Source organism: Brassica napus, chromosome C5, assembly GCF_020379485.1.
Source record: "Brassica napus cultivar Da-Ae chromosome C5, Da-Ae, whole genome shotgun sequence".
In the NCBI taxonomy this organism is placed as follows: domain Eukaryota; kingdom Viridiplantae; phylum Streptophyta; class Magnoliopsida; order Brassicales; family Brassicaceae; genus Brassica; species Brassica napus.
The window spans coordinates 1,049,031-1,073,798 of NC_063448.1; the positions used below are offsets into that span (position 1 = coordinate 1,049,031).

The 24,768-nt window shown below is 37.1% G+C and overlaps 5 protein-coding genes across 10 annotated transcripts; 2 read left to right on the plus strand and 3 right to left on the minus strand.

Annotated features, from left to right (window-relative positions):
* Nucleotides 1–6,821: 6,821 nt before the first annotated feature.
* On the plus strand, nucleotides 6,822–8,605 carry LOC106397560 (histidine-containing phosphotransfer protein 5). 3 transcript variants are annotated; one of them, XM_013838156.3, is made up of 7 exons: nucleotides 6,822–7,067; nucleotides 7,255–7,331; nucleotides 7,501–7,631; nucleotides 7,733–7,804; nucleotides 7,925–7,996; nucleotides 8,243–8,315; nucleotides 8,405–8,605. In XM_013838156.3, the coding sequence occupies exons 2-7, from the start codon at nucleotides 7,266–7,268 to the stop codon at nucleotides 8,459–8,461; spliced, it is 471 nt and encodes a 156-aa protein (XP_013693610.1). In that variant the 5' UTR covers nucleotides 6,822–7,067; nucleotides 7,255–7,265; the 3' UTR covers nucleotides 8,462–8,605. The 3 variants fall into 3 exon arrangements, with proteins under 3 accessions (XP_013693610.1, XP_013693613.1, XP_013693612.1); XM_013838159.3 differs by having other exon boundaries at nucleotides 6,961–7,067; nucleotides 7,240–7,331; XM_013838158.3 differs by having other exon boundaries at nucleotides 6,974–7,067; nucleotides 7,207–7,331.
* A 3,443-nt stretch (nucleotides 8,606–12,048) lies between these two features.
* Nucleotides 12,049–13,837, plus strand: LOC106401993 (LRR receptor-like serine/threonine-protein kinase ERL1). The gene has a single exon (XM_013842624.3). The coding sequence runs from the start codon at nucleotides 12,428–12,430 to the stop codon at nucleotides 13,613–13,615; it is 1,188 nt and encodes a 395-aa protein (XP_013698078.2). The 5' UTR covers nucleotides 12,049–12,427; the 3' UTR covers nucleotides 13,616–13,837.
* Nucleotides 13,838–14,035: 198 nt separating this feature from the next.
* On the minus strand, nucleotides 14,036–17,231 carry LOC106397716 (RNA-binding protein BRN2). The gene is made up of 9 exons (XM_013838337.3): nucleotides 16,938–17,231; nucleotides 16,738–16,820; nucleotides 15,985–16,036; nucleotides 15,753–15,878; nucleotides 15,584–15,663; nucleotides 15,316–15,495; nucleotides 14,844–15,153; nucleotides 14,610–14,753; nucleotides 14,036–14,519 (listed from the first exon to the last, which is right to left on the minus strand). Exons 1-9 carry the CDS (start codon nucleotides 17,086–17,088, stop codon nucleotides 14,374–14,376), a joined length of 1,272 nt encoding a protein of 423 aa, XP_013693791.2. The 5' UTR covers nucleotides 17,089–17,231; the 3' UTR covers nucleotides 14,036–14,373.
* Nucleotides 17,232–19,598: 2,367 nt separating this feature from the next.
* Nucleotides 19,599–21,539, minus strand: LOC106397752 (protein NETWORKED 3A). 4 transcript variants are annotated; one of them, XR_007323652.1, is made up of 4 exons: nucleotides 21,194–21,471; nucleotides 20,430–21,096; nucleotides 20,040–20,143; nucleotides 19,599–19,832 (listed from the first exon to the last, which is right to left on the minus strand). XR_007323652.1 is itself a non-coding variant. In XM_013838377.3 (3 exons), exons 2-3 carry the CDS (start codon nucleotides 21,276–21,278, stop codon nucleotides 20,447–20,449), a joined length of 735 nt encoding a protein of 244 aa, XP_013693831.2. In that variant the 5' UTR covers nucleotides 21,279–21,297; nucleotides 21,391–21,539; the 3' UTR covers nucleotides 20,152–20,446. The 4 variants fall into 4 exon arrangements, 3 of the variants coding, with proteins under 3 accessions (XP_013693831.2, XP_013693832.2, XP_048613655.1); XM_013838377.3 differs by lacking the exons at nucleotides 19,599–19,832; nucleotides 20,040–20,143 and having other exon boundaries at nucleotides 20,152–21,096; nucleotides 21,194–21,297; nucleotides 21,391–21,539; XM_013838378.3 differs by lacking the exons at nucleotides 19,599–19,832; nucleotides 20,040–20,143 and having other exon boundaries at nucleotides 20,152–21,096; nucleotides 21,194–21,302; nucleotides 21,391–21,498.
* A 678-nt stretch (nucleotides 21,540–22,217) lies between these two features.
* On the minus strand, nucleotides 22,218–24,233 carry LOC106401564 (coproporphyrinogen-III oxidase 1, chloroplastic-like). The gene is made up of 7 exons (XM_013842103.3): nucleotides 23,530–24,233; nucleotides 23,351–23,445; nucleotides 23,189–23,272; nucleotides 22,931–23,018; nucleotides 22,727–22,851; nucleotides 22,544–22,642; nucleotides 22,218–22,465 (listed from the first exon to the last, which is right to left on the minus strand). Exons 1-7 carry the CDS (start codon nucleotides 24,149–24,151, stop codon nucleotides 22,397–22,399), a joined length of 1,182 nt encoding a protein of 393 aa, XP_013697557.2. The 5' UTR covers nucleotides 24,152–24,233; the 3' UTR covers nucleotides 22,218–22,396.
* Nucleotides 24,234–24,768: the final 535 nt, after the last annotated feature.

Consider the following 24,768-nt stretch of genomic DNA (forward strand, 5'->3'; position numbering starts at 1 on the left):
TGAAGTTTGAATTGGTCTTTGTCATGTTTATTTGTTTAAGTCAATAATAGTAGTGCGTTTAGCACGAAGTCAGTACCGAGTCTTTAGGTCCAAGCTTGTTCAAGTAGTTGCTTATTTTTAGGAGTTCATTGTTTTCTCTGTAAGACTATTTTAACAGCCATTTGTTTCATTGAACGGATTACAGTTTTCATATACAAAAACAGAGTACTTGATATTATTACAGGAACATGGGAGGAATCTCAGTGATCCCTGCATCCGCCAGGCCTTTCACGCCTATTTTCATCTCGTCGAAAGCTTTTCTTTCATTGGAACGATCCATTAATGTTGCTGTTTGTTTTTTGTTTGTTTGAGACTTTCCTAAAATGCTATGCGCATCTCAGATTTCTCAATACGCTTGTGTCTTAATAAGAAAAAACAAGTTGACTTAGTATTAAATGTATTAATCAATAAAGTAGCAAAGACCAAATTTAACTGCTAAAAATATGAGGAATGATTATTCATAATGGAGGAGAGACCATTTTTTATTTACTTAATGTTATAAAAAAACTAGAATTTTATTGTATCGAAGAAATTTAAATAAGGGCAAAATTTTATACCCGTATGAAAAGATAACACTGATAGCAAGAGAGGATGTGTTATTAGAAGAAGAAGGAATGGTGTGATTACAATCGATCGAAACGATCGTTTATATAGAAGAGAAATTCACTGTGCAAATAGTGCAGCGGGCCCCATATCTTTTATATTTTTCAACGTTTGCGGCTAATCTTTCATAACACTCCCCCTTGGGGACCGGTGTCACCATCCACTCTCGCTTAACGTCTATGTTGCCTCGTTAAAAACCTTTCTAGGAAAACCCAATGGGAAAAACCATAGTAAGGTAAAAAGAGTACAACTACGTAAGCTCCCCCTCGAATGAGCAGTCATAGATCCTTCTGATGACGCATTCCAATGTTACGAACATGTTTTCTGAATACTGAAGTCGGAAGTGATTTTGTGAAGAGGTCAGCTGCATTGTCGCATGATTGGACATATCTTATTTCAATCTCTTTCTTCTTTACGAGCTCTTGAGTGTATGAGAAGAACTTCGGATGAATATGCTTCGTTCTATCGCTTTTGATATATCCGTCCTTTGTTTGAGCAACACATGCTGCATTATCTTCATATAAAATAGTTGGCTCCGTATTTTCGCCAATTCCGCTGCTTGAACAGATGTGCCGGCTCATTGATCTCAGCCATACACATTCTCTACTTGCTTCATGGAGTGCAATGATCTCAGCATGATTTGAAGAAGTAGCCACGAGCGTTTGTTTCTGGGAACGCCAAGATATAGCAGTGCCTCCGATCGTAAAAACGTATCCTGTTTGCGATCGGGCTTTGTGTGGATCTGAAAGATATCCTGCATCTGCAAAACCAACCATTTGACCTTTTGAACTTTTAGGATAAAATAAGCCCAAATCAATTGTCCCTTGGAGGTAACGAAAAACATGTTTAATCCCATTCCAATGTCTTCGAGTTGGAGATGAGCTGAATCTTGCCAAAAGGTTCACAGCAAATGATATATCAGGCCGTGTACAATTTGCAAGGTACATCAGCGCTCCAATTGCACTTAGATATGGTACTTCCGGACCAAGTATCTCTTCTTTCTCCTCAGGTGGTCTAAATGGATCACTTTCAATATTAAGTGACCTAACGACCATCGGGGTGCTAAGAGGAGTTGATTTATCCATGTTAAATCGTTTCAACACTCTTTTAGTGTATGTGGATTGATGCACAAATATACCATTTTGTGAATGTTCTATTTGTAGGCCAAGACAATATTGTGTCTGTCCAAGATCTTTCATCTCAAATTCTCCTTTGAGATAGTCTGATGCCTTTTGTATTTCTTTTTGAGTTCCGATAATGTTAAGATCATCAACATATACCGCGATTATCACAAATCCGGATATTGTTTTCTTGATGAAAACACATGGGCATATAGGATCATTCACATATCCTTCTTTTGTTAAATGATCACTGAGACGATTATACCACATACGTCCAGATTGCTTTAACCCATATAATGATCTTTGCAATTTTATTGCACATAACTCTTTAGGTTTGGAACTTAATGCTTCTGGCATTTTAAATCCATCAGGAACTTTCATGTAGATATCAGTATCTAATGATCCATATAGATAAGCTGTAACAACATCCATGAGACGCATCTCTAGATTTTTATCAGCTGCTAGACTCATCAGGAATCTAAATGTAATGGCATCCATAACTGGAGAATACGTTTCTTCATAATCGATTCCAGGTCTTTGAGAAAAACCTTGAGCCACTAGACGAGCTTTGTATCTCGTAATCTCATTTTTCTCATTTCGCTTTCGAACGAAAACCCATTTGTACCCAACTGGTCTCACATCTGCAGGTGTGAGTACAATAGATCCAAATACTTTTCGTTTATTAAGCGAATCAAGTTCAGCTTGTATTGCATTTTTCCATTGTTCCCAATCATGTCTCTTTTGACATTCATAGACAGATTTTGGTTCTGGATCATCGATTTCTTCATTTATTTCACTTGACACAATATATGAGAAAGCATCATCAAGGTCATTTTGTTCATTTCTATTCCATATCCTTTTATTATGGATGTAATTAATAGAAATCTCATGATTATCTTTCGATTCATGATGCTCTGATTCATGATGCTCTGATTCATCAGAATCCTTATCATTTATTTCTTCCAAAATATTTTCTGCTATTTTGGGTGCATCATATATTTCAGCTTTCTTTTGTTTCCTAGGATTCTTATCCTTAGAACCAACAGGTCTACCACGCTTCAGGCGTGTTTTTGGCTCTCGTGTGTCATCCTCCTTTTCTTGTTCATTTGGCATTTTGATACGAGCAGGAGCATTTGCAGCTGGTATATGAGATTTAGTTACCGTCTTGGTATCTACAAATGCATCAGGTAGCTGGTTAGCTATACTCTGTAAATGCATAATTCGTCGAACTTCTAGTTCTGACTCTTTAGTAGGAGGATCAAGATATAACAATGATGGTACACTCCATTTTATATCACTTCCAACATTTTTGTTTTCTCCCCCTAGAACTGGGAATACATTTTCGTCAAAATGACAATCAGCAAAACGTGCTGTAAAGACGTCACCAGTCTGTGGTTCTAGGTATCTTATAATTGATGGGGAATCAAAACCAATATATATTCCCAATCTTCTTTGTGGTCCCATCTTTGTACGTTGTGGTGGTGCTACAGGCACATATACCGCACAACCAAAGATTCTAAAGTGGGAAATGTTTGGTTCTCGACCAAACGCTAATTGTAGTGGGGAATACTTATGGTATGCACTTGGTCTGATCCGAATGAGTGCTTCTGCATGCAAAATGGCATGTCCCCATACAGAGGTTGGAAGTTTTGATCTCATGATCAATGGTCTTGCAATCAATTGCAGACGCTTAATTAAAGATTCAGCCAAACCATTTTGCGTATGAACATGAGCAACCGAATGTTCAACTTCAATTCCCATTACCATACAATAGTCATTGAATGCTTGGGATGTGAATTCACCAGCGTTGTCTAGTCTAACTCTTTTAATAGTATAATCAGGAAACTGTGTTCGCAGTTTGATTATCTGAGTTAGAAATCTCGCAAATGCCACATTTCGAGATGATAATAGACAAACGTGTGACCATCTACTGGATGCGTCAATTAATACCATAAAATAGTGGAATGGTCCACAAGGTGGGTGTATAGGTCCACATATATCGCCTTGAATTCTTTCAAGGAACTTTGGTGATTCTTTATCGATTTTGGTTGGCGATGGCCTTACGATCAATTTTCCTAGAGAACATGCAACACATGTCATTTTATTCCCTTGAGAAATCTCCTGGATTTTCAGTGGATGACCATGTGAACTTTCTATGATTTTACGCATCATTGTAGTTCCTGGGTGGCCAAGGCGATCATGCCATAACGTGAACTCTTCTGGGTTCCGTTCTACTACAAGATTTGATTCGATCTCATCGATATAAGTATGATGTAACCCCGAAGGAAGCTCTGGAAACTTTTCCAATATGTGTTTTCTGCCACATTTCTCAGAAGTTACATACATGTATTTCTTTCCATCCTCAGTTGCAGACTGAGTATCATATCCGTGAAGATATATGTCTTTAAAACTCAACAAATTCCTTTTAGAACTTGGAGAATATAGAGCATTATTTATGGAAAATTTTGTTCCATTCGGTAAAGTAAAGTTTGCTTTACCAGTTCCTTCAATCACGTCTGCAGGACCTGATATTGTATTGACGACAATTCTTGTTGGTTTTATATCAGAGAAATATCTCTTTTGTCTCAGAATAGTGTGCGTTGTTCCACTATCTGGTATGCATATTTCACGAATCCGTTTCTTGGATTTTGCTTCATTAGCATTCTGATCCATTTCTGAAATTGTCATAAATATAAATAAAAGAAAAACATAAAATTCATTCATATAAGGAAACACATAATAATTATACAATAAGATGATGTTAAAAACATCATTATTTGTTTAAAACATGAAATATAATAATTATACATGGTAATACTGAAAACTATTCAATACTCTTATCATAGGCATTTCGATTCTCTTCAGGAGTAATCTAGTCCAGCTCATTAGCGAAGTCGGAGGATTCAAGGTATGAAGTCCCTTCAACATTTTCTGTGAGGTTCACCTCTTTAGCCTTTCCTTTTATGGACTCTTGATATAACTTGCACAAATGTGGGGGAGTACGACAGGTACGGGACCAATGTCCCTTACATCCACATCTGTAACATACAGTCTCACTTTTCTTTGTGGTATCCTCTTCGGTTTCTTTGCCTTTAGGAGGTTGTTCAGATCTAACCCATTTGTTAGATCTAATACTTTTAGGATAGTAAGGCTTTCCACGTTTGTTGTTGAAACGCCGACCACGACCTCGGTTGGTCTGGTTTCTCCTTCCCGAATATTCTACCGCCGTAGCATTCACTTCAGGAAATGCCTTGGCTCCCGTAGGTCGGGAATTATGGTTTTTGATTAGTAACTCATCGTTCTTTTCAGCCAACATGAGTGTTACCATCAATTCAGAAAATTTGGTGTACCCACATTTTCTGTAAATTCGGGATAAGACGTTGTGTTCTTTGTGGAAAGTATTATATGTCTTGTCAAGCATTTCTGCTTCGGTGACAGGGTTACCACAATATTTTAATTGTGCAACTATCCTCAAGATAGTGGAATTGTAATCTCTAACCCTTTGGAAATCCTGAAACCTCAGGGTTTTCCACTCTTCAAGAGCGTGAGGGAGATTGATTTCCTTTTGATTATCGAACCTATCTTTCAAGGCTTGCCATAGTACGGCTGGGTCCTCAACGTCTCCATAGTCGTGAGTTAGATTCTCATCTAAATGCTTCTTCAGGAAGATAATCGCTTCGGCTATATGCTCGGGTGGCGATTTGTTACCGACTTCTATCGTTTCAGTTATCTTTTTTATTACAAGATAAGGTTTCACATTTGTGACCCATCTGACATAATTTTCGCCGGTTACTTTCAGAGCCGGGAACTGGAGTTTCTCGATGTTTGCCATTTGAATTTCTAAAACACAAAATAATAATTTTATTAGAACTTCATAATTTAAAAACCGTTTACATTAATCATACAAGCAATTACAAGGAGAAGCGATGTAAAGAAAATTAAACCGATATTCATCTTAAATTCACTCGGAGTAAATTCTCCAACGAATAAACCATAAATAGAAACACAAATAAAAATGGCACATAAAAACAAAAGTGCGCGAATCATCTTTCTTGAAATGAAAAATCGGAGGAGAGCGATTTGAAATTTTTTGAGAGAAGATGAAATGTTTTGGATGATGAAATGGAGTGAAAATGAGTTGTATTTATAGATGAAAAACACTGTTCATAACCGTTGGAGAAAGGGGAAATTTTTGAAAAAAAATCTTTGTGACCGTTGGGGTTAAATCGAGTGCACTAAAAATCAGTCTGAAAATATCGCATTAAACGGTCAATCAAATCTATAAAATTTCATAAAAGTAAAAAAATATGACAATAAAATCATGCGACGGCTCAGCCGATCAATGCAGAGTAATAAATAAATTATACGGCGGCTCGGCCGACCAATTAATAATAAACAGAATATAAGGCGGCTCAGCCGACCAATAAATAATAAACAGAATATAAGGCGGCTCAGCCGACCAATAAATAATAAACAGAATATGAGGCGGCTCGGCCGACCAATAAATAATAAACAGAATATGAGGCGGCTCTGCCGACCAATAAATAAATTAAATTACTAGTAAATAATATAGGCGGTATTCCGGCCATTATAACATGATATATAAAAAATAGTAGAGGCGGTATACCGACCATTATAACAGGGTATAAATGATACAAATAAATTTTACCGAATCGCAGAGTGATCGTGCTGATAACGTGTTATAAAAAAACTAGAATTTTATTGTATCGAAGAAATTTAAATAAGGGCAAAATTTTATACCCGTATGAAAAGATAACACTGATAGCAAGAGAGGATGTGTTATTAGAAGAAGAAGGAATGGTGTGATTACAATCGATCGAAACGATCGTTTATATAGAAGAGAAATTCACTGTGCAAATAGTGCAGCGGGCCCCATATCTTTTATATTTTTCAACGTTTGCGGCTAATCTTTCATAACACTTAACTAATTTACGTGGACTGATGATTAATTAGCTAGCAAACACCAAAACAATTTCATAGATTATGAGGAGGGATAAAATAAATATATACGCAACCACCTGACATAAAAATAAATATACCGGTGCCACCGTCAAGTTGCAGCATTTCCCTAATCTCACGTAATTAGTTGAGTTAATTAATTACTACTAGTAGTAAATAAATAAATAAATGAATAAAATAATAAAGTTAAAGTTATCTATCTGGTCTGGTCAGTTAATTATTGCGAAATCTCTTGCAAGTAAAAGAAACAGTCAACGGAAGATGGTTAATAAGCTTTGAGGCTCCTCCGATCAGATTTGTCTTTTCTCTCTGCAAATCCCAAAGGTATGTCCTTGTTCTTTCGCTTCTTGAGAGTTGGATCTGTGTTGAATCTCTGTCTCAGATCGATCTGAGCTTTTCTTTTGGACTCCATTGCCCATTTTTGTTTCTCTGGCTTCTACACCATTTGTGTTGTGTTTTCTAGTTGGTTTTATTCTGACGATGATGATGGTATAAGTGTGTATTTGAATAGAGCTCCACGCCATGAACACCGTGGTTGCTCAGTTGCAGAGACAGTTTCAAGACTACCTCGTTTCTCTTTATCAACAGGTTGGATTTTAAACTGAGTGAGCTCCTCTTTGGTTGATTGTTTTAGTTTGATTAGACTTGGGGTTATAGAAATAGTTTCAGGGTTATATAAGCTTTTAAGGTAGGTACTACTCTATGCATTTTAAATTTGAAGGGTTTTTAAAAAGAATACTATCTTTTTTTTTTAAAGGGATTTCTGGATAATCAGTTCACTGAGTTGAGAAAGTTGCAAGATGAAGGCACTCCTGATTTTGTAGCTGAGGTTGTCTCTCTTTTCTTCGACGACTGTTCCAAGCTTATTAATAGCATGTCTAGATCACTGTAAGTCTTTCATCAGCTCTGTTATGTGTGTACTTGTTTTTTCTTTTTTGTCAAGAATGTTATGTGTGTACTGAGTCTGGAACTTCTTCTCTTATAATTAGGGAGAGGCCAGAAAATGTGGATTTCAAACAGGTTGATTCAGGGGTGCATCAACTCAAGGGTAGTAGCTCAAGGTATATCCATGATCATGTTTTTTTTTTTATCGAGGAAGCGGTGAACCTTTATTCATTATAATTATGTTAAGAAACCATAGTACATTGATTTAATGGCTCACTCTCTGGCTATGTACACAGTGTTGGTGCAAGGAGGGTAAAAAATGTGTGTATATCTTTCAAGGAATGTTGTGATGTTCAGAACCGTGAAGGGTGAGTGCTGTCCAAAACAAGTTGCCACTTAGAGCATGATTAACCCGGAGTTCTTAGGACGAGGTTTTTAGCAGAAGTTAAGAAACTGTTTCTTAACTTCCGCTAAGAACCCTACTCTAAGAACCCCGGGTTAATCATGGTCTTAGTTTCCAGTGTGTAGTTTTGTTTGTTGATGCGAAATGTTATTGGATTTGTTTGATTTCTGAAATTAATTATTCTAAATTATGATAATGTTATATGGTGCAGGTGTTTAAGGTGTCTGCAGCAGGTGGATTATGAATATAAGATGCTAAAGACCAAACTTCAGGATCTCTTCAATGTGAGTTCTACACTTTGCATAAAACCTACTTGAGTTCTGCTCTCGAACCCTTTTCTTAATGCAATCTTTTTAATGTAATGTCGTTGCAGCTAGAGCAACAGATCGTCCAAGCCGGAGGTGCGATTCCTCAGGTGAATATAAATTAGACTGATGGTCTTGTTGATTTTGCTGAATGCTCAAAATACATGATGAAACGGATATTCCTAGGTAGTATTTATTGTTGTTGTTGCTGTTGTAATGTTCTATATTTGATTGGTGTGGTTCATCAAAGCATTTTCCTAGTTACACTATTCTTCGCCCTGACATCCGCCCTTGTCTAGACGCTTGATTGAGTTGTAACAGTACAAGTTAAGTATAAGTTTATAACTAGACATGTCCATATGTTCTAGTAATCAACAATGATTTTGTCTAAGTAATGAATACTGCACCGGTTCTTTTATGCACACTATAAGTTATTGATATAGGGCTTATAGGACATGATTGTGACAAAATATTTGAGAATAGATTGGTCATGTTTTGTTAGGTATGTATTAAATATATTCTCCTAACCTCGAACTAGTAATTAATTAATGACATAAAAGCTAAATGCAAACAATTACAGAATGTTTATAGAAGAAATCAAAATGTGAAGCCATGTTTTTAATGGTAATCACTTGATTAAGATTTTTTGTTGAAAATATATGCATGTGAAGTGAAAGAGACTTGTCAACATAAATTGAAGGTATGGAGGCGTGTAACATTATAGATGTTCTTTTAATCTTGCCATCATTTTATCTTATCAGCTCTCTCATCCATCTTCATCATTTTTAGATTTATTATTTTTCCCAACAAAGGTTTCTCATTCATCTTTTAAGTTTCTTTATTAGGACCTAAAGAAAACCAAACCGGTTCCAAAGTCAAATCAAATCTTATTTTGGTTACACTTTATATACTTATATACCGTGTTTGGTGAGTGGATTCTACCAGAAACCAAACAAACACAGAGCCCCAAAGGGAGTGTGTTAATTGACTCGTGGTGGGCTAGGCGCAAACTTTTTGTTTTTGTTCATTGTGATTGGAACTTATTGCTTTGTCTTTCTTGCAAATCCAGATATTTTCTCAGAATTGTAAACTTGGTCTACTACCCTAGCTTCTTAGAATGAGTATAATAAAACAAAGAAATGTTAATTATATGCACGGTTGGTATACTTGAATGATTAGCCTAGAGAAGTCATTATTTTAACGTATTATACAGTTTACGATTATAATGTAGTTTCGTTCAGAATGTGTAGTTTTTACATCCATGAATACGTATATGCACCATCAAACCTAGAGATAAATTAGCAAATACCTAAAAAGAAAAAGCAAAGGAAAGAGTGTACAGGTATCGATCTATGTTGATGCTTGCGTATGTAGTGAAACAAATGTTAAAATTTGGGGCAAGTGTTATAAATGTTGACCATCTCATGCATGTGTGTGTGTTCTTAAGACTTGTGGTCCAAGCTCCTTTTTGTTTTGCCTCGATTCATACATTTTCTCATTTTAAGCATACAAACAACAAGTTTTGAGATAACCAATGGACTAAGTAATAGAGAAATATAACATACATGTCACCGTTTTTTACTTTTTACCAAATTTACTTAAAAGTATAAAAATTAAAATCAATCTCTGATGAGTTGTCCAACATTTTACCAACTATTTTTCTTAACCTACACGGAATAGAAGGACCATTTGCCAGCGACCTTTGTCAAACTAATTATGCAGTTGGTACTCTACCTTTTCTTACTATCAATTTTTCTTTTTTTTTTGTATTTCAACATATCCAAAATTTTCATAGCTTTTGTCTTTCTCATATTTATTATTTCCATCCCTACATATTAGATAGACTGATCTATTTGTTTTACTTCAGATAACAAAAGATTAAATATTTCTAATCATACTTTCCTGTAGTTAAATTTGGATGCAGTAAACAAAAAAATCAAAATAGTTGATATTTAATTTAGTCGATCGAACTAATAAATAAGTCAACTTGGTACGTTAAGAAGTCGGTAACTATCTATGATGAAATACACTTTTGGTTGAGTTATTCTTGGGTTCACCCTAGGGGAGGGGTTTCACCAACCAATAGAAAATTATCATTTTAAATCTAATATCTTTTAATTAAGGAAACCAAATAACTTGCAAATTATATTATTTTTTCAAAATAAAATTTAAAAATAAATAAAAATAATATATAAAAACGAATTCAAAAAAAAAAAATGTTGTAAACAAAACACTAAACCCTAAACTCTAATACTAAACCCTAAACTCAAATCCTAAACCCTAAATCCTTGGGTAAACCCTAAATCCTTGGGTAAACCCCTAAACCCTTGGAAAAACACTAAACATGTTGTCAACAAAACACTAAACCCTAAACTCTAATCCTAAACCCTAAACCCTTGGGAAAATCTTAAACCCTTGGATAAACCCTAAACCTTTGGGTAAACCCTAAATCCTTAGGTAAACCCTAAACCCTTGGAAAAACACTAAACATTTGGATAAATTATAAATTATAAATATTAGACACTAAACTCTAAATCTTAAAAATAAATATTTTTTTTTTAAATAATATTTTTTTAGAACTATTGTTATTTTTATTTATTTAATTTTTTATTTTTTATTTTAAAAGCATAATATAATTTGGCAAGTTATTTTGTTTCCTTAATTAAAAGATACTAGATCTAAAATGACAACTTTCTATTAGTTGGTGAACCTAGGGGGTGAACCCAAGAAAAAGTCCTTTTGGTTGCAAAATTTGTTGGAAGTGGATAGTACAGTGTTCAGGCTTAGTTAGAACTTAGAACAGAACACTTATTATAAAATTTAAGGACTGTTCTTTGCTTTTTTGACTAAGCTTTCCATCTGTTACATTGACCAATAACCAACTATATTTCTTAGCATAATAATACAATACTACTGTTTTACTATATAATATAAAGAAATATATATGACTTTATAAAAATTCATATTGTAAAAAAAAGCATGTCCTTGGATGTTATATGTATTTTTTCAGTCAATGTTTTTTTTTTTTAAATTAAATAAATGGGCCAAGCCCAGTAATCGGCTGAAACCCGAATACAACAAAAAACGGTTTAAAGCACAAGAGACTACAGACTAAATAAAAAACTAAATGGGCCCTCGGCCCAGACCCAGAAACTGGACGACCTGATCGGATAGCAAGTCAAGGAGGCTAGACACGTGGAGAGATCTGCTCCGTTCACGCGACACGCGTCGCAACCGTCTCAACTTAACCGCCTCTGCCTCTACACCGCCAGAGCATCACCATCTAAACTTGCGTTCGTCGGAGCTTGGAAACAGACAAGCCTCCAACGAACCCATAACCGTTCTTCACCGCACTGTCTTCACGCCGGCGAGTTCCATCGATCACCGAGATCTCCACCGACTTTGAATCACTTCAAACCCTAAGCAAGAACCACTGCTTTTGTCCTTGGATGTTATATAAATCCAGAAAAAAACAAAAGTAATGATCGAACAATAAATCTGACGTGTCACGGAATTCTCACTTGTCCAAGCTGTGACTCGAGACTGTAAAACGCACACACAAGTCACGTGACGAGACCGAGCTTTGGACACCGAACCTATTGATGATCTGTTAATGTCCGAAGCTAAGACTCGGACAGCCGTTTTACATATTACCTGTTCCCCAGATGAAAACGCCTTTTTCATGTATTCACTGACACAACCCAAATGTTTAACCTTTCTCTTAATTTAGCATTATTTTTTTTTGTTTTCTTGTCAGATTTTTATTAGTTTCAATATCGTCTTCCATCACAAGCCAACAAAGAAAGAAAAAAAGCAGAGAGAAAACGAGTAAAGAGGAAGAAGAAGACGGAGAATATTCATTTCACCTCTTGTTTTTGGCTTCCTTCTCAAGCCATAATCTTTCTCTTCTTTTGATAATCTCCCCCCCTATTAAAGCTCCCACGAGAACACCTCCCACAACTTCTTCACTTGCCTTCTCACGAGAAAGCAGAAAATAAAACCCACTTTACAGATTGTCTCTCTACTTCTATTGTATATATAATATTAACAGTCTCTGTTTCTTGAAGCTCTCACTTACAAGAACAAGAACGATGAGATTCTCTCAGTTGATTTGGTGTTTGATGCTTCTCCTTCAGCTCAGCTTCTTCGCGGATGCGATGCTCGACCCTGTTGACTTCTTGTCTCTTCAAGCCATTCGTAAATCTCTCCACGACTTGCCCGGCTCCAATTTCTTCCACTCGTGGGACTTCACCTCTGACCCCTGCGGCTTCGCTGGCGTCTACTGCGACGGCGACAAAGTGATCTCTCTCAACCTCGGCGATCCCAGAGCCGGTTCACCCGGTTTATCCGGTAGAATCAACCCAGCTATCGGCAAACTCTCTGCTCTCACGGAGCTCTCCATCGTCCCCGGTCGTATCATGGGAGCTCTACCAGCTACAATCTCTCAGCTAAAAGACCTCCGTTTCCTCGCAATCAGCCGGAATTACATCTCCGGCGAGATTCCAGCGAGTCTCGGCGAGGTTCGCCGTCTCAGAACGCTCGATTTGAGCTACAATCAGCTCACGGGAACTATCTCTCCGTCGATCGGATCCTTACCGGAGCTCTCCAATTTGATTCTCTGCCACAATCACTTAACCGGATCAATCCCTCCGTTTCTCTCGCAATCGCTAACCCGAATCGATCTCAAACGCAACAGCCTCACCGGTTCGATCTCTCCCGCGTCTCTCCCTTCTTCTCTGAAGTATCTATCACTCGCTTGGAATCAACTAACCGGACCGGTTGACAGAGTTTTAATCCGGTTAAACCAGCTTAACTACCTCGATCTCAGTTTAAACCGGTTAACCGGTACAATCCCCGGTCGAGTCTTCGCCTTCCCGATCACGAACCTCCAACTACAACGCAACTTCTTCTACGGTTCGATTCAGCCGGCGAATCAAGTGACGATCCCAACCGTCGATCTCAGCTACAACCGATTCTCCGGCGGGATATCTCCGCTTCTCTCAAGCGTCGAGAATCTCTACTTAAACAGCAATCGGTTCACGGGAGAAGTACCGGCGAGCTTCGTCGATAGGCTGCTATCGGCGAGCATTCAGACGCTGTATCTGCAGCATAACTTCTTGACGGGGATACAGATTAGTCCGACGGCGGAGATCCCTGTGAGCAGCTCGCTGTGTCTGCAGTATAACTGCATGGTTCCTCCGTTGCAGACGCCGTGTCCGCTTAAGGCCGGCCCACAGAAGACTAGGCCCACTACGCAATGCAACGAATGGCGCGGATAATTTCGTCATTACGCTTTCTGATGATGATAATGTTATATTATATGGTTTTTCGCTTCAATTTTTTTTTTTTGTTATAGATTTTGCTTTTTGGGGGGCACAGAGCCTCAATGTGTTGAAAAGAAAAAAGGAGAAAAAGAGAAACGATTCGTTTATTGGTTAAGGTGATAGTTTCAATGTGTAAAACTATCTTTCGAATAAAGATTATAGTTATGTGACGATGAAGTATATTGTCTCAACAATCTATCTATTTTTGCGTAGTTAAAATTGAAAAAAAAATGATGTATCAGTTTTAATTGAAAGAGTGTTTGTTCATGGATAATATTGTATACAGAAACAAATAATCTGAAAATCAATGGCTAACTACTAAGTTCGTTGATAAATTATTTAAAGAAAAATATGAAACTGAAACAAAAAAAAAAATGATCACGATAAACAATTGAATGTATTAATGATTAATAAATCTTACGATTTAAAGATGAACTTTTCAATGAAACATAAATTACAAATTGTAGTATTGCGATTTTAAGGAAAATGAAAAAGTAAGTGGAAGAGAACCCTTTGCAGCAAGCTACACAGCCTTTTTGAGTGGTTCATGACCCACGTGAGACTTGGCTTTTTTTTTATATATTGGCAAATGTTAATAACGGCCAGCAACTTTTGTACTCCAGTTTAACCTCATCCAACATCCATCCAAATTTTTAATGTCTAAACCGGTTTGCTGTTAACCGACCTTCCTGCCCGCGGATGGTGATGATCTTTCAGCTGATTACGGGTTTGCTACTCTGTTGTTGTGTGCCGTTTTCTCTTTTAACCTGAACTTTCAATTTCTTACCGTTTAATTGGTGACCGTTCATCGTGTTAATGGCGTTTTGAGCAGCTTCTTGTGAGTCATAACTAATGAATCCTGCAGCAACAGAAAATGAATGTATTTTATAATTTTAACCGCTAATACAAAGTACTGGGGGAAGAAGGTTGTCAATGATATTTTTCTTACCAAAACATTTGCTTACACCAGTGGCCTTGTCTACAAAAACCTTGGCGCTTACAACCTTACCGAATGGTTGAAATGCAACCGCAAGTTCTTGATCTCCAAATTCCCGAGGTATGTTATAGATAAATAGATTTGCACCTGCCGGTCCTGAACACCATGAAATTGTTTTAGGTGTCAAACGCATAAGGAATAATTTGTTTTAAATTCATATATGTTTTTGGTTAGGGCTAAACTAACCTTCAGTTTGGAGGGAGGGAGGTGCCGATGTGCCATTATTTGAAATGCCATGTGACACTGACACCGTGGCTAGAGGGATGCGAGGACTGATCATCCCTCTAGGAAACGCCATTGGATACTGAAGACCATGATAATTGTAATTTCCAATAGGCAGAGGGAAGTTCCTACGGGGGGCTAAACGTGGAGGAATAGTCTCGGTCAGAGCGGCTCCTTGCAATGCGTTATTGGTACCTTGGTTTGGTGAAATCACATTTTGAAATGCAGGTTGAGCCTGGAGAGGTGGTAGCATGTACCCATAAGTTCCAGGTCCCTGTTATAGATTATAGATATTTTAAGGCTAGTAATCACATTATAAAAGCTTTGAGGAAAATAAAAACATTTTAAGTCACTTAATCTTTGTTTTGATAAGCAGTTTTCCCAGGTGATTTTGTGATACATCGTTCACTGATTAGATAAGAGAACCAGAACTTACATGATAGCCATATCCATTATAAGGAGGAACATAACTCATTGGTAAGGCTCCAAACAGAGAAGGGTTTTGCAGATCAGAGTTAGCCAGCCTGGAAGCATGAGATTGAGCTTTCTGAAGTCTTCGGGCTTGTCTTTCCCTTTCTGTGTCTGCCCATTTGACAACCAAAGGAACATTCGAGCCCTAAAGGAAACAAAAGAAAAAGATGTTGTCACTCTCTATATAAGTCTTTATAAAGTAAAATGTCTGAAGTTGTTGTATAAGCAAACACCTCCATTATATGTTTTCCGTTAATGGCCACCATAGCATCGACCGCTTGTTCTTTTGACTCATACTTCAGAAAAACACAGCCTAAGAAAAATCAAAATGAACCCGAAAGTTGTCAAAACGTTGGTACATACAAATATAGCTTAATTGTATACAATAAAATGATGATATACCTTTGCTAGTTTGTAGAGACCCTCTTAGAATCTGCACATCCTTTATAGTTCCGTATTTGGAGAATAAGGATAAGACTTCAGCCTCAGAGACATTCTTTGGAAGCATACCAACGAAAAGTTTGTGCTCTGGATTGCAAGTAAATTTATTAAAATGCGGCAACTTTTCAGGAAAAAAGAATCATTTTATGCAGATGTTCATTTTGCAACCATCAATCAGAAGCAGGTTGCGTACCTAGTCTTTCAACCTCTCCATCTGCATACTTAACTTGCAACGGACTAGACGCCTGAAAATAATATTGACAGATAAATATAATAAGGTGGCCCTAGGGTGTAAAATCACTCAAAATAATATTAGGAAGTAAATGTTAATTATAATCCGAGAGAGCTATAAGAGTGTATATGACAGATAAGGATCCTAATGTTTCACATACAGGTCAGGGATGGATCCAAAGATGAAACCTTATTTTTTAAATACAAAGTTTCGTTTGCTCTATTATCAAAGATGAGTCAAGTTCTCACCTAAGATGCGCTCAACATAATATTATTTTTAGTAGCGACCAATCAATAAGAAGTTTTAGAAAAGAGAAAAAAACTAAAGCAAAAGTTTATCAACCACGGATTTTCCATCTTGCACGGTTAGTGATCCGTAGATAGCACCTATAGTGAAACAATGTGCTTACTTGGGTCTGAAGAAACGATCTACAAATCATTTAAAAACCTATGTCATCAGATTCCAACAACCAGTGCTCTCAGCTTTTGGTCAACCAAAACCGAATCCGGTACCAAAAGGGTGGGGGGAAGTACAATGCAGATCGAGAGACAAAAAGAGATTAAAAAGAAGCAATCTCGAGATTCCAACCGGCTTGAAAAATGTGCAACTAAAAGATCAATTTATTTCAAGTACTGGAAACATCACACTGGAAAAATTAAGAGAAAATCAAGCAAACAGGAAAATGGAAATTAAGAATGGTGAAACTAAACTCACCCCAGGCAATGTCTTCTTGTTATGGCAAGCATTGACCACCTTGTCTGCTTCTTCTCTTGAAGGACATATCAGAAAACAACATCCTACCATTCCAGTAGAGATATAGATTTCAAGAAATCAAAGAGAAACTTATCTTTAAAAGAAAATTTCAAAAAATTAAACGAGGAAGAAATTGTTTAAAAAAAAAAAAAAAAAAAAACCTCGGGAAGCTCGCGTTATCTTATCCTTAATGATGTTGACTTCGTGGGCGATGGAGAAATCCTGGAACAATGCGAGGAGCTGATCCTCCGTCATGTGCTTGGGAACTTGTCCGACGAACAGCTTCACCCTCTCTTCATTCTCCTCCGCCATGTGCTGTCTCTCTCTCTCTCTCTCTCTTGACTTCGTCGTCTTCTTCTCTCTACAGCTTTCTTCCTCAATATTTATTTACTCTCTTTTTTATTGCGCGTGATTTCGTCTTTCTGGGTGGCAAAGTTGGGATTAGACTAAATATGGTCACGTTGGTGGGTAATTAGTAAATTATTAAAACCAGCTGTAGGATGCGAGGGAACGAACACTTTGGATTGTTTTGTCTCAATTAAGAGCTCGTAATGCTGAATTTACCAAACTATCCTTCCTTCACCCGCGTTTTATTATTTTAATAACCATTTTAGCATGGAGTGCGTGTGTAATAAGCTGGCAACGTAAAGAAGATGACAGACTGTGTCCTGCCATTCGCCAAGTCTACAACGGCAATAGAACTTGGTGTGATTACGCTCTTAGATTATATCGAGTTTCGCAAAAAGACTACTGACTTTATTCAAGCTTTTAAGTTTTGACCCCGCATGTTTTCCGTGTATGTGCATGTGTGCGAATTCGTCCTTGCCAATAGCGTTTTTAAGACGTAACTAGTCTTAAACCACTTCCAGTTGGATCTCAATTTGGTTGTATGGTTTTTAAGGGGTTTTGTCTGAACTTGTCATTAATAAGTAATTGAGTAATTAAGAAGGAACAAAAACTAACCATCGCCGCTCATTTTAGCATGATATCGTCTAAATTAATCTCCACTATGATTAGTATAAGTAGATGATAATGTTTTTAATTGTATCTCTTTATGAAGACGTCAATAAAATAATTAGAAATTTATCAAGACTTGCATAATGCATTTCTCTGACATATAAATAAATAATTTATATAGCCGTTAGATCAATGTATATCCAATCTTAGTAACGTGCTTTTATAGAATAATAACTAGTGGTATTCTGGCGCTACGCGCTGGATCATATGTTTTATTTTTAAATGAATTTACAATTTATTTAATGGTCTTAGTAAAGAAAATATGTTGAAATAAAATGATATTTTTCAATCCATTTGATAGTGGTTAGCGACCATAGTGTATTACATTGTTTTGAAATTGCTTAGTTCAAAGTGAAATACCATAAGTGGTTGTGACTGATTGATTCAATAAAAGTAGAACAAAAAGCCGTTAATTTAGTTGAAATTTAAACATAAATCAAAATTGATTTCCGAGAAGGAAAAACATTCATATATTTTTTTTTGAATATTAATATGAAAATTAAAAACAGTATGTAAAAGAAACTAAAAATTGAAACATAAAAAAGTCTTTTATAAATTGTAATAATGCTGAATTATATATGACTTTTCCTACGTATGGGATAACTTATGTATGTAGGAATCCATTGATCAATGCAGCAGAAATGAAAAATATGATCACAAGTAAAAAAAGCATAGATAGATTTCATTGTTGTAATTTCCGAAGCTAGTATATTTTTTTAATGTTTGATTGCTGTGAATAACATTTACTTTATTCAACGTTGGCTAGTAAAAATACAACCACAAAGCTAGCTTGGAGAGAAAACCAAGTTAAGAAAGAAAATAAGCTTCGAGCTCTTTATCGGTTATTATTTATTTTCTTAATGTTGGATTGTTGTGGAACTTGATCAGTTCGATAATGGCTTTAATTGTATTCATATTTGTCGGTTTTTGAGATTATTGAGTAAAAGTTGGTGAGTTGCTTTGATTTGGATAGATTGGGCTGTGGAAGCAGTTGGTGTTTTCTTTGTGGTTTGTTGAGTGTGTTAAGGCCCTCGTATGACAGAAGCTGGTTTTTGTTATTACTTAACTAACATTCGATCATGTGAGCTATATCGGCATGGGCAGAATGTGAGAGAGTTGTGAAAAAGCAGTTTGTTAATCTGGTGGGGGCCATCAATGAGTTTACTTTTGTAAATGTACAAGTGTTTACTTGCAAACTATTCGTGGAAAGGTTTACGGTCTTATTTTGTTTGAACATTTTTTGCAGGCAGCAGTACAATCGTGATTGCACTGTTATTTAGAAAAAAGAAATTGAAGTACACTGCATTTCAAACATCGATCTTTGAAGATTATTCAAAAAAATAATGCCTAATGAGAAGACCAAAGCCATAAACACTTAATCGAAGTCGTTGAATTTCAGGCACATCAATGTTCAAACATAGAAATAAAAACTCAACTCGGAGCAGAGAAGATGCTTTATTTACATCAAAAATTCATGAAGAGAATTAATATACCTGACACTTTTTTTAATCTACCTGACACTGCGAGTTCAAGCCCTTGGTTCCTTAGCTGTGACCAAGCTCCAGCTACAGTGGTTGCCTGAGATGTCTCCAATCTCTCTGAATTTGATCAAGAGCATCGCCCGAGCTCGTGGTCAACATTAGATGAATTTGATTGATATTATTATATATAATCATATGAAGTATATTCAACATTTATAGAACAGTATAAGAAGTTATCCAATAGCCTTCTCAAGCAGTGAGTCATCTTCATCAATCATATGATAAAACTTTGTCAAGATAGTGTTCTTAGAATAGGCACTCCAGTTAAAGAAAAAGCTCAAGTTTGATTATTTTCCACGGTAATGATTGGGAGTTGCATACAAAATGAATACCAAAACTGCATATAGTCTACCTCCTCAAAATTAACATTATTGTTCTCAAAAACAAATACAAAGAAGACACAGTGGTCCTGAAGTTTCTTTCTGCAGTTTATTCCTCTCCTTGGTTCATCTTTGTATTTTATGGAGTTGGTTCGACTTCAGTAGTTCCACTGACAATCTACAAGATACCAAGTTAGAATTCAAGAGGAGGTTTAAGAAATATATATAACACTGCTGAATAGTTGAGGTAGCAAAAAAAGAGTATACACAAATCCTTAGATTTATTTATTTGGATTTTTTAAAGAGTATACACAAATACCCATTGTCACACTTCTCCCAACGTTCTCTTCATTAAAAAGAAATAAAAAGAGATGAGTCAACTAACCCATCTCACGATAAGGAGAATCATCAACATCTAAAGGAAATAGCTCACTTCTCCTGTGGAAGGTAGCTATATGTGGAACAGCTCGTCTCTGTCTTTGCCCGAGTCTAAACAATAATGGCCAAGAGACTTTTAAATAACAAGCTTACTGTAATTAATAATCAAGTACACACAAGGAAAAAGAACTTTCAAAATAAAAGAACAAAAAAATGATTTCCAAACGAAAGAACGAATAAATAGGCAAAGTAAAAACTACATCAAAATGTAAAACAAACAAGCATAGACTTAGCTATAACTATAATCCTACGAAGCCTTACCACTGACTACTAGAGTATACCCTACATGTCACATAGTACAAAGATATTTAGGGAAAGTTGCTCTGATCACACAGACCTCTCTGTTTCTTTTTTTTAAAGAGTCATGAGCTCTCTGGAAGCGGTAGACTCTGTCTTTGGGACGACCCAGTTGCCCACTACTCTCCCAAACAACCCTTCAAGCTTCTTAAACTCAAATGGCTTCCACATCTGTTCCTTTCTATGCTTTGCAACAACGGAAGAAAAACATTTCTTGAGCTCTGAGTTCTCTTTTTTGAGCATGTCTATGGCTAAACTCATCTGCCTTATAGCTCCTCTCTTCTCCTCATCTTTCTCTCTCACCATCTCACTGTAAACCTTATTCTCTTCCCTCAGCCTCTCTATCTCTTCCTTCATCATCCCATAATCTCCACTAGCTTCACCTTCATCGACCCATTTGTCTTCACCGTCATCGACTTCGGACTCAGCGTAGTACTCGTCATGAGTCTCACAAGCCTCGGACCAAGAAGACTCATCCCAAGTTGATGACTTCTCATGATTACTCTTCTCTGAGCCGTGTTTGTTGTGCACAGAGGAAGGTCTCAGCAAGTCGTACCTCTCGGCTAAGGAGCGATGCGAGCGGTAGAAGTCTTGGACCATAGCAACAAGCTCGGGTCTTTTCTTGTAATACATCTCAGCTCGTGCGGCGAAAGAGTCCGCATCCTCATCGATCACTCTCAGCATATCCTTTGTCTTCTCATCCAACTCTTCAAAATTACAATTACAATTACAGTTAAAAGTTAATACCTTTGGAAACTATAGACATAAACAGAATCAAATTGAGGAAAGAGATGAAGAAGTTACCAGAGAGAGTAGTGTGAAGCCATGGAGAGAAATTAGTCGTGTTGTGGTTTCCAATCCACCACCATTTTGATGAATCCATCACCATCTTTCACTCTTCTTAAAGTCTTATCTCCACTCAGAACACAAAACACAGATTCTTCAGACAGCAACAGAAGAAAAGAGAAGCGAAGAGACACAGAGACACGGAAATTACCAACCTCAACACGGCGCCGTTTCTTCCTCCCTCTCTCTTCTTCTCTTCTTCTCCTTCGCCTTCACGATTTTGTTGTAGCACAGAGAGAGAGAGCAGTTTTAAAGGCATGTACTCTATTTATCACTAAACATCACTCTCTATCCAATAGCATGTTGCCATGTGTAGTCATTAAAGAAACAGACAGATTCTTGCATTTACATAGATACCCCTGGAGATCTAAGCGGCGGATGACATGGCATCAATAACACTGTTTGTATCACTCAATGACGTTTTCACCCCTCAATATTTATACGTATGAAACTACAAAGAGGGTAGCTTTGGAATTGTATTCAGTTGATAGGGACGAAATTTATTTTAATGGGCCCTACGAAGCCATGTGGGCCGTGACGAGCGTTACACGCAAAAGGTGTTTGTGCAACGGTCGATAAATTCTTTGCCGCAACTTTACATGTTACTGTAAAGAGTAGGACCAAAACAATAAACTAAAATAAATATGTATTGATGAATTTCATTATTTTGTTCTTTCTCCCAATAAGACAATTCTATCTTGACGACAAAAAAAAAGAAGACGACAATTCTATCTTTTTATTTTCCTTTTTAACAAATAAGAAGTAACTAATCCTGGCTTTGAATAATTGTTAAATTCACGTCAAGTACAATAGGGCAAAACAGTACTCACTAATGTGCCATAATTGTTTTAAGCTTGGATTGTTTGACCCTAGCTGTACACTCTTCAGCAAGCCTCAACTTCAAAATTTTAAGCAGTTTGTTTCCTTTTTCCCTCTTTTAACGAGTTGGAATTAGATTGGAGCTTGTAGTCAAACATGTCACTTGTGAAAATACAGCATTGGTAAACATGCGCATCACCTAAGTTTGTCTTGGTAGCCGTTTCAGACGCATGTTAACATGCACATCACCTTACAAAATCCTTCATCTCTTCAATAATCTAATCCACTAAACAAACAAGAAACAATAGAAACAACATCACTCAAGTCTCAATAGAAAACATGCTATATCCACTCCTTGGGGTTGATACAAGCATCCAACAGCTTCCACTCCTCGGTTCCCTCTTCCGGTTTCTGCACCCAACAAAACACCGTTACGACATTTGTTATATCCGAGTTAGTGTGTCTTTCACAAATGAGAAAGGAACTTACATGGTCATACTCCCATCTCGCTGAGAGCGGAAGAGAGACAAGAATACTCTCTATTCTCCCTCCCGTCTTCAAACCAAACGTCGTCCCACGATCATATACCTTTTCCAACCATTACAAGTAACATTACATAAGATGATCATTAGCCAAGGATTCACAGGAGATGAGACTGATTATATATATTACCAAGTTGAATTCGACATATCTTCCTCTTCGCAACTGTTGCCATGCCTTGTTCTGCTCTGTAAACTCCATGTCTTTCCTCTTCTCTACTATAGGTATATAGGCTGGTACCACTGAGTTCGCACATTCTGTAAAAAAACCCAAATCAACTAAAATTAGTCAACCAAGAAAACTAACATCATCATTTTGGAGAATTAGTCAATTTACCAGTGGAGAATTTCAGAAGCATTTCCTGATCATAGTCATTAAGATCGTCAAAAAATATCCCTCCAAGTCCTCGTCTCTCATCACGGTGCTGCAAGCAAAGATCAAAGAGTTCTCAACATTTTCAAATTCCTCACACAAAACAACAGGCTTATAAAAAAGACTCCTAGTCTCTGAGTTGTTTCCTAAGCACTACGTTGAGAACTGTTCTCGATGAATGCCTAAGATTATCAAAAAACGTATCCAAATTACATGACGCACCTTGATGTAAAAGTAGTCATCGCACCACTTCTTGAACCGTGGATAGAAGGAAGGGTCAAATTTATCACACGCTTGCTTTTGAATCTACAACAAGAAAGACAAGCTTATATAAAATCAAAACTCCATCAATCACAAAGCTCACATCTTTAGAGCAAGAAATACCGAATGAAAATGCTTGACATCGTCTTCGAAGATGTAAGCCGGCGTAAAATCAGTTCCACCACCGAACCACCACTGCCTCGGAGCTCCAGGAACATCTACACTTCAACGAAAAACACCAAATCAATCAAATCAAGCTAACAACTTTACAATCCCCACACAAAAGAATCAATCTTTTTCACCCTTCGGAGCATCAGTCTCGAAATAACGATAATTAAAATGCAGAGTCGGCGCAAAAGGGTTCTTAGGATGCAAAACCGAGCTAACTCCCGCAGCAAAGAACGGAACCGGACCAGGCTTCTGATCCGAAGCCGAGCCTTTCGCTGCTCTATAAGCTTCAGGAGGCATAACGCCGTAAACCACAGAGACATTCACCCCAGCTTTCTCGAACACATTCCCGTCCTGCAACACGCGGCTGATTCCGCCGCCGCCGCCGGGACGAGACCAGACGTCTTCTTTGAACTTGGGACCGTTTTCGACGGCTTCGATGGCCTCGCAGACGCTGTCCTGAGCAGCTCTAATCATGGTCTCGAAACGAGCTCTGACTGAAGAAGTGGAAGAGGAGGAAGAGTGGGAGGAGTCGTCGGAGTCTCTGAGGAAGGTGAAGGGCCGTTCCGTTTCGGGGACTTCTTTCTCGATTGAGACGGCGCATCGGAGGGAGTGATTGGGTTTGTTCTTGATTGGTTTGGGGAAAGGGAGAGTGGAGAGATTGGGGGAGTGACGGAGACAAAGATGGTGATGGTGATGGTGAGAGGAGAAGGGAGCTAAGGGATGAGGAGAAGAGACGAGAGAGTGAGAAGCCATTGTTGGATTGATCCGAATTGGAGATTTTGATGTTGAAGAAGAAGAAGATAGAGCGAGAGAGATCGTTTATACGATAAGAAAGTCGTCATCAGCCACTGATCAAACCGGATCCGGTTATCTAGCTGACCCGCAGTCAAATCTAAAATTTGGTAGACTTCGATTCGACCAAATCAAACCAGACTATCAAAAGTATATTTCAAAACTACTATAAATTCTCTATAAATTAATAAATTTCGCCGGTTTCAATTTGGATATTTATTTTTGACTAAGGCTATGTTTCGTACAACAAAACCATTGGAATTATTGGTTGAAAATTTGGTTACGCCAGACACCCAAAACATGAAATATGAAATTCGATCAGGTTCCGAAACAGATGAGATTTAAGAAGTGGATGAATGAACAATTAATGTACCGCAAGATTGAAGGAGGAGACATCTTGATTATAGCCATCTACGGTAGATTAAAACATGATTTTTATGAATAAGGTAAAATTTTAGATATTAAAATATTTGTGTTAATGATTCAAACTTGAAAGAATAAGTTTTTTATTTATATAGAGATATGAACGTCCATATATATATTTTCTAATATCTTTAAAAAAAAATTCTTACTAATTT

Bases quoted from the DNA above. Each gene is read 5' to 3' on its own strand.
- LOC106397752 (XM_013838377.3), bottom strand. From the start codon at position 21,278: ATGGTGATGGATTCATCAAAATGGTGGTGGATTGGAAACCACAACACG. The intron at 21,097-21,193 runs GTAACTTCTTCA...GTAATTTTGAAG, and splicing joins GCTTCACACTACTCTCTCTG to AGTTGGATGAGAAGACAAAG.
- LOC106397716 (XM_013838337.3), bottom strand. From the start codon at position 17,088: ATGGCGGAGGAGAATGAAGAGAGGGTGAAGCTGTTCGTCGGACAAGTT. The intron at 14,754-14,843 runs GTTAGTTTAGCC...CATGGTGTTCAG, and splicing joins TCCCTCCCTCCAAACTGAAG to GACCGGCAGGTGCAAATCTA. The intron at 14,520-14,609 runs GTAAGAAAAATA...CTGTTGCTGCAG, and splicing joins TGGTGTAAGCAAATGTTTTG to GATTCATTAGTTATGACTCA.
- LOC106397560 (XM_013838156.3), top strand. From the start codon at position 7,266: ATGAACACCGTGGTTGCTCAGTTGCAGAGACAGTTTCAAGACTACCTC. The intron at 7,332-7,500 runs GTTGGATTTTAA...TTTTTTTTAAAG, and splicing joins TCGTTTCTCTTTATCAACAG to GGATTTCTGGATAATCAGTT. The intron at 7,632-7,732 runs GTAAGTCTTTCA...TCTTATAATTAG, and splicing joins AATAGCATGTCTAGATCACT to GGAGAGGCCAGAAAATGTGG.
- LOC106401564 (XM_013842103.3), bottom strand. From the start codon at position 24,151: ATGGCTTCTCACTCTCTCGTCTCTTCTCCTCATCCCTTAGCTCCCTTC. The intron at 23,446-23,529 runs GTGAAAAAGATT...GTTGAAGTGTAG, and splicing joins CGAGACTGATGCTCCGAAGG to ATGTTCCTGGAGCTCCGAGG. The intron at 22,852-22,930 runs GTAAATTGACTA...GTTTTTTTACAG, and splicing joins GCTTCTGAAATTCTCCACTG to AATGTGCGAACTCAGTGGTA.
- LOC106401993 (XM_013842624.3), top strand. From the start codon at position 12,428: ATGAGATTCTCTCAGTTGATTTGGTGTTTGATGCTTCTCCTTCAGCTC.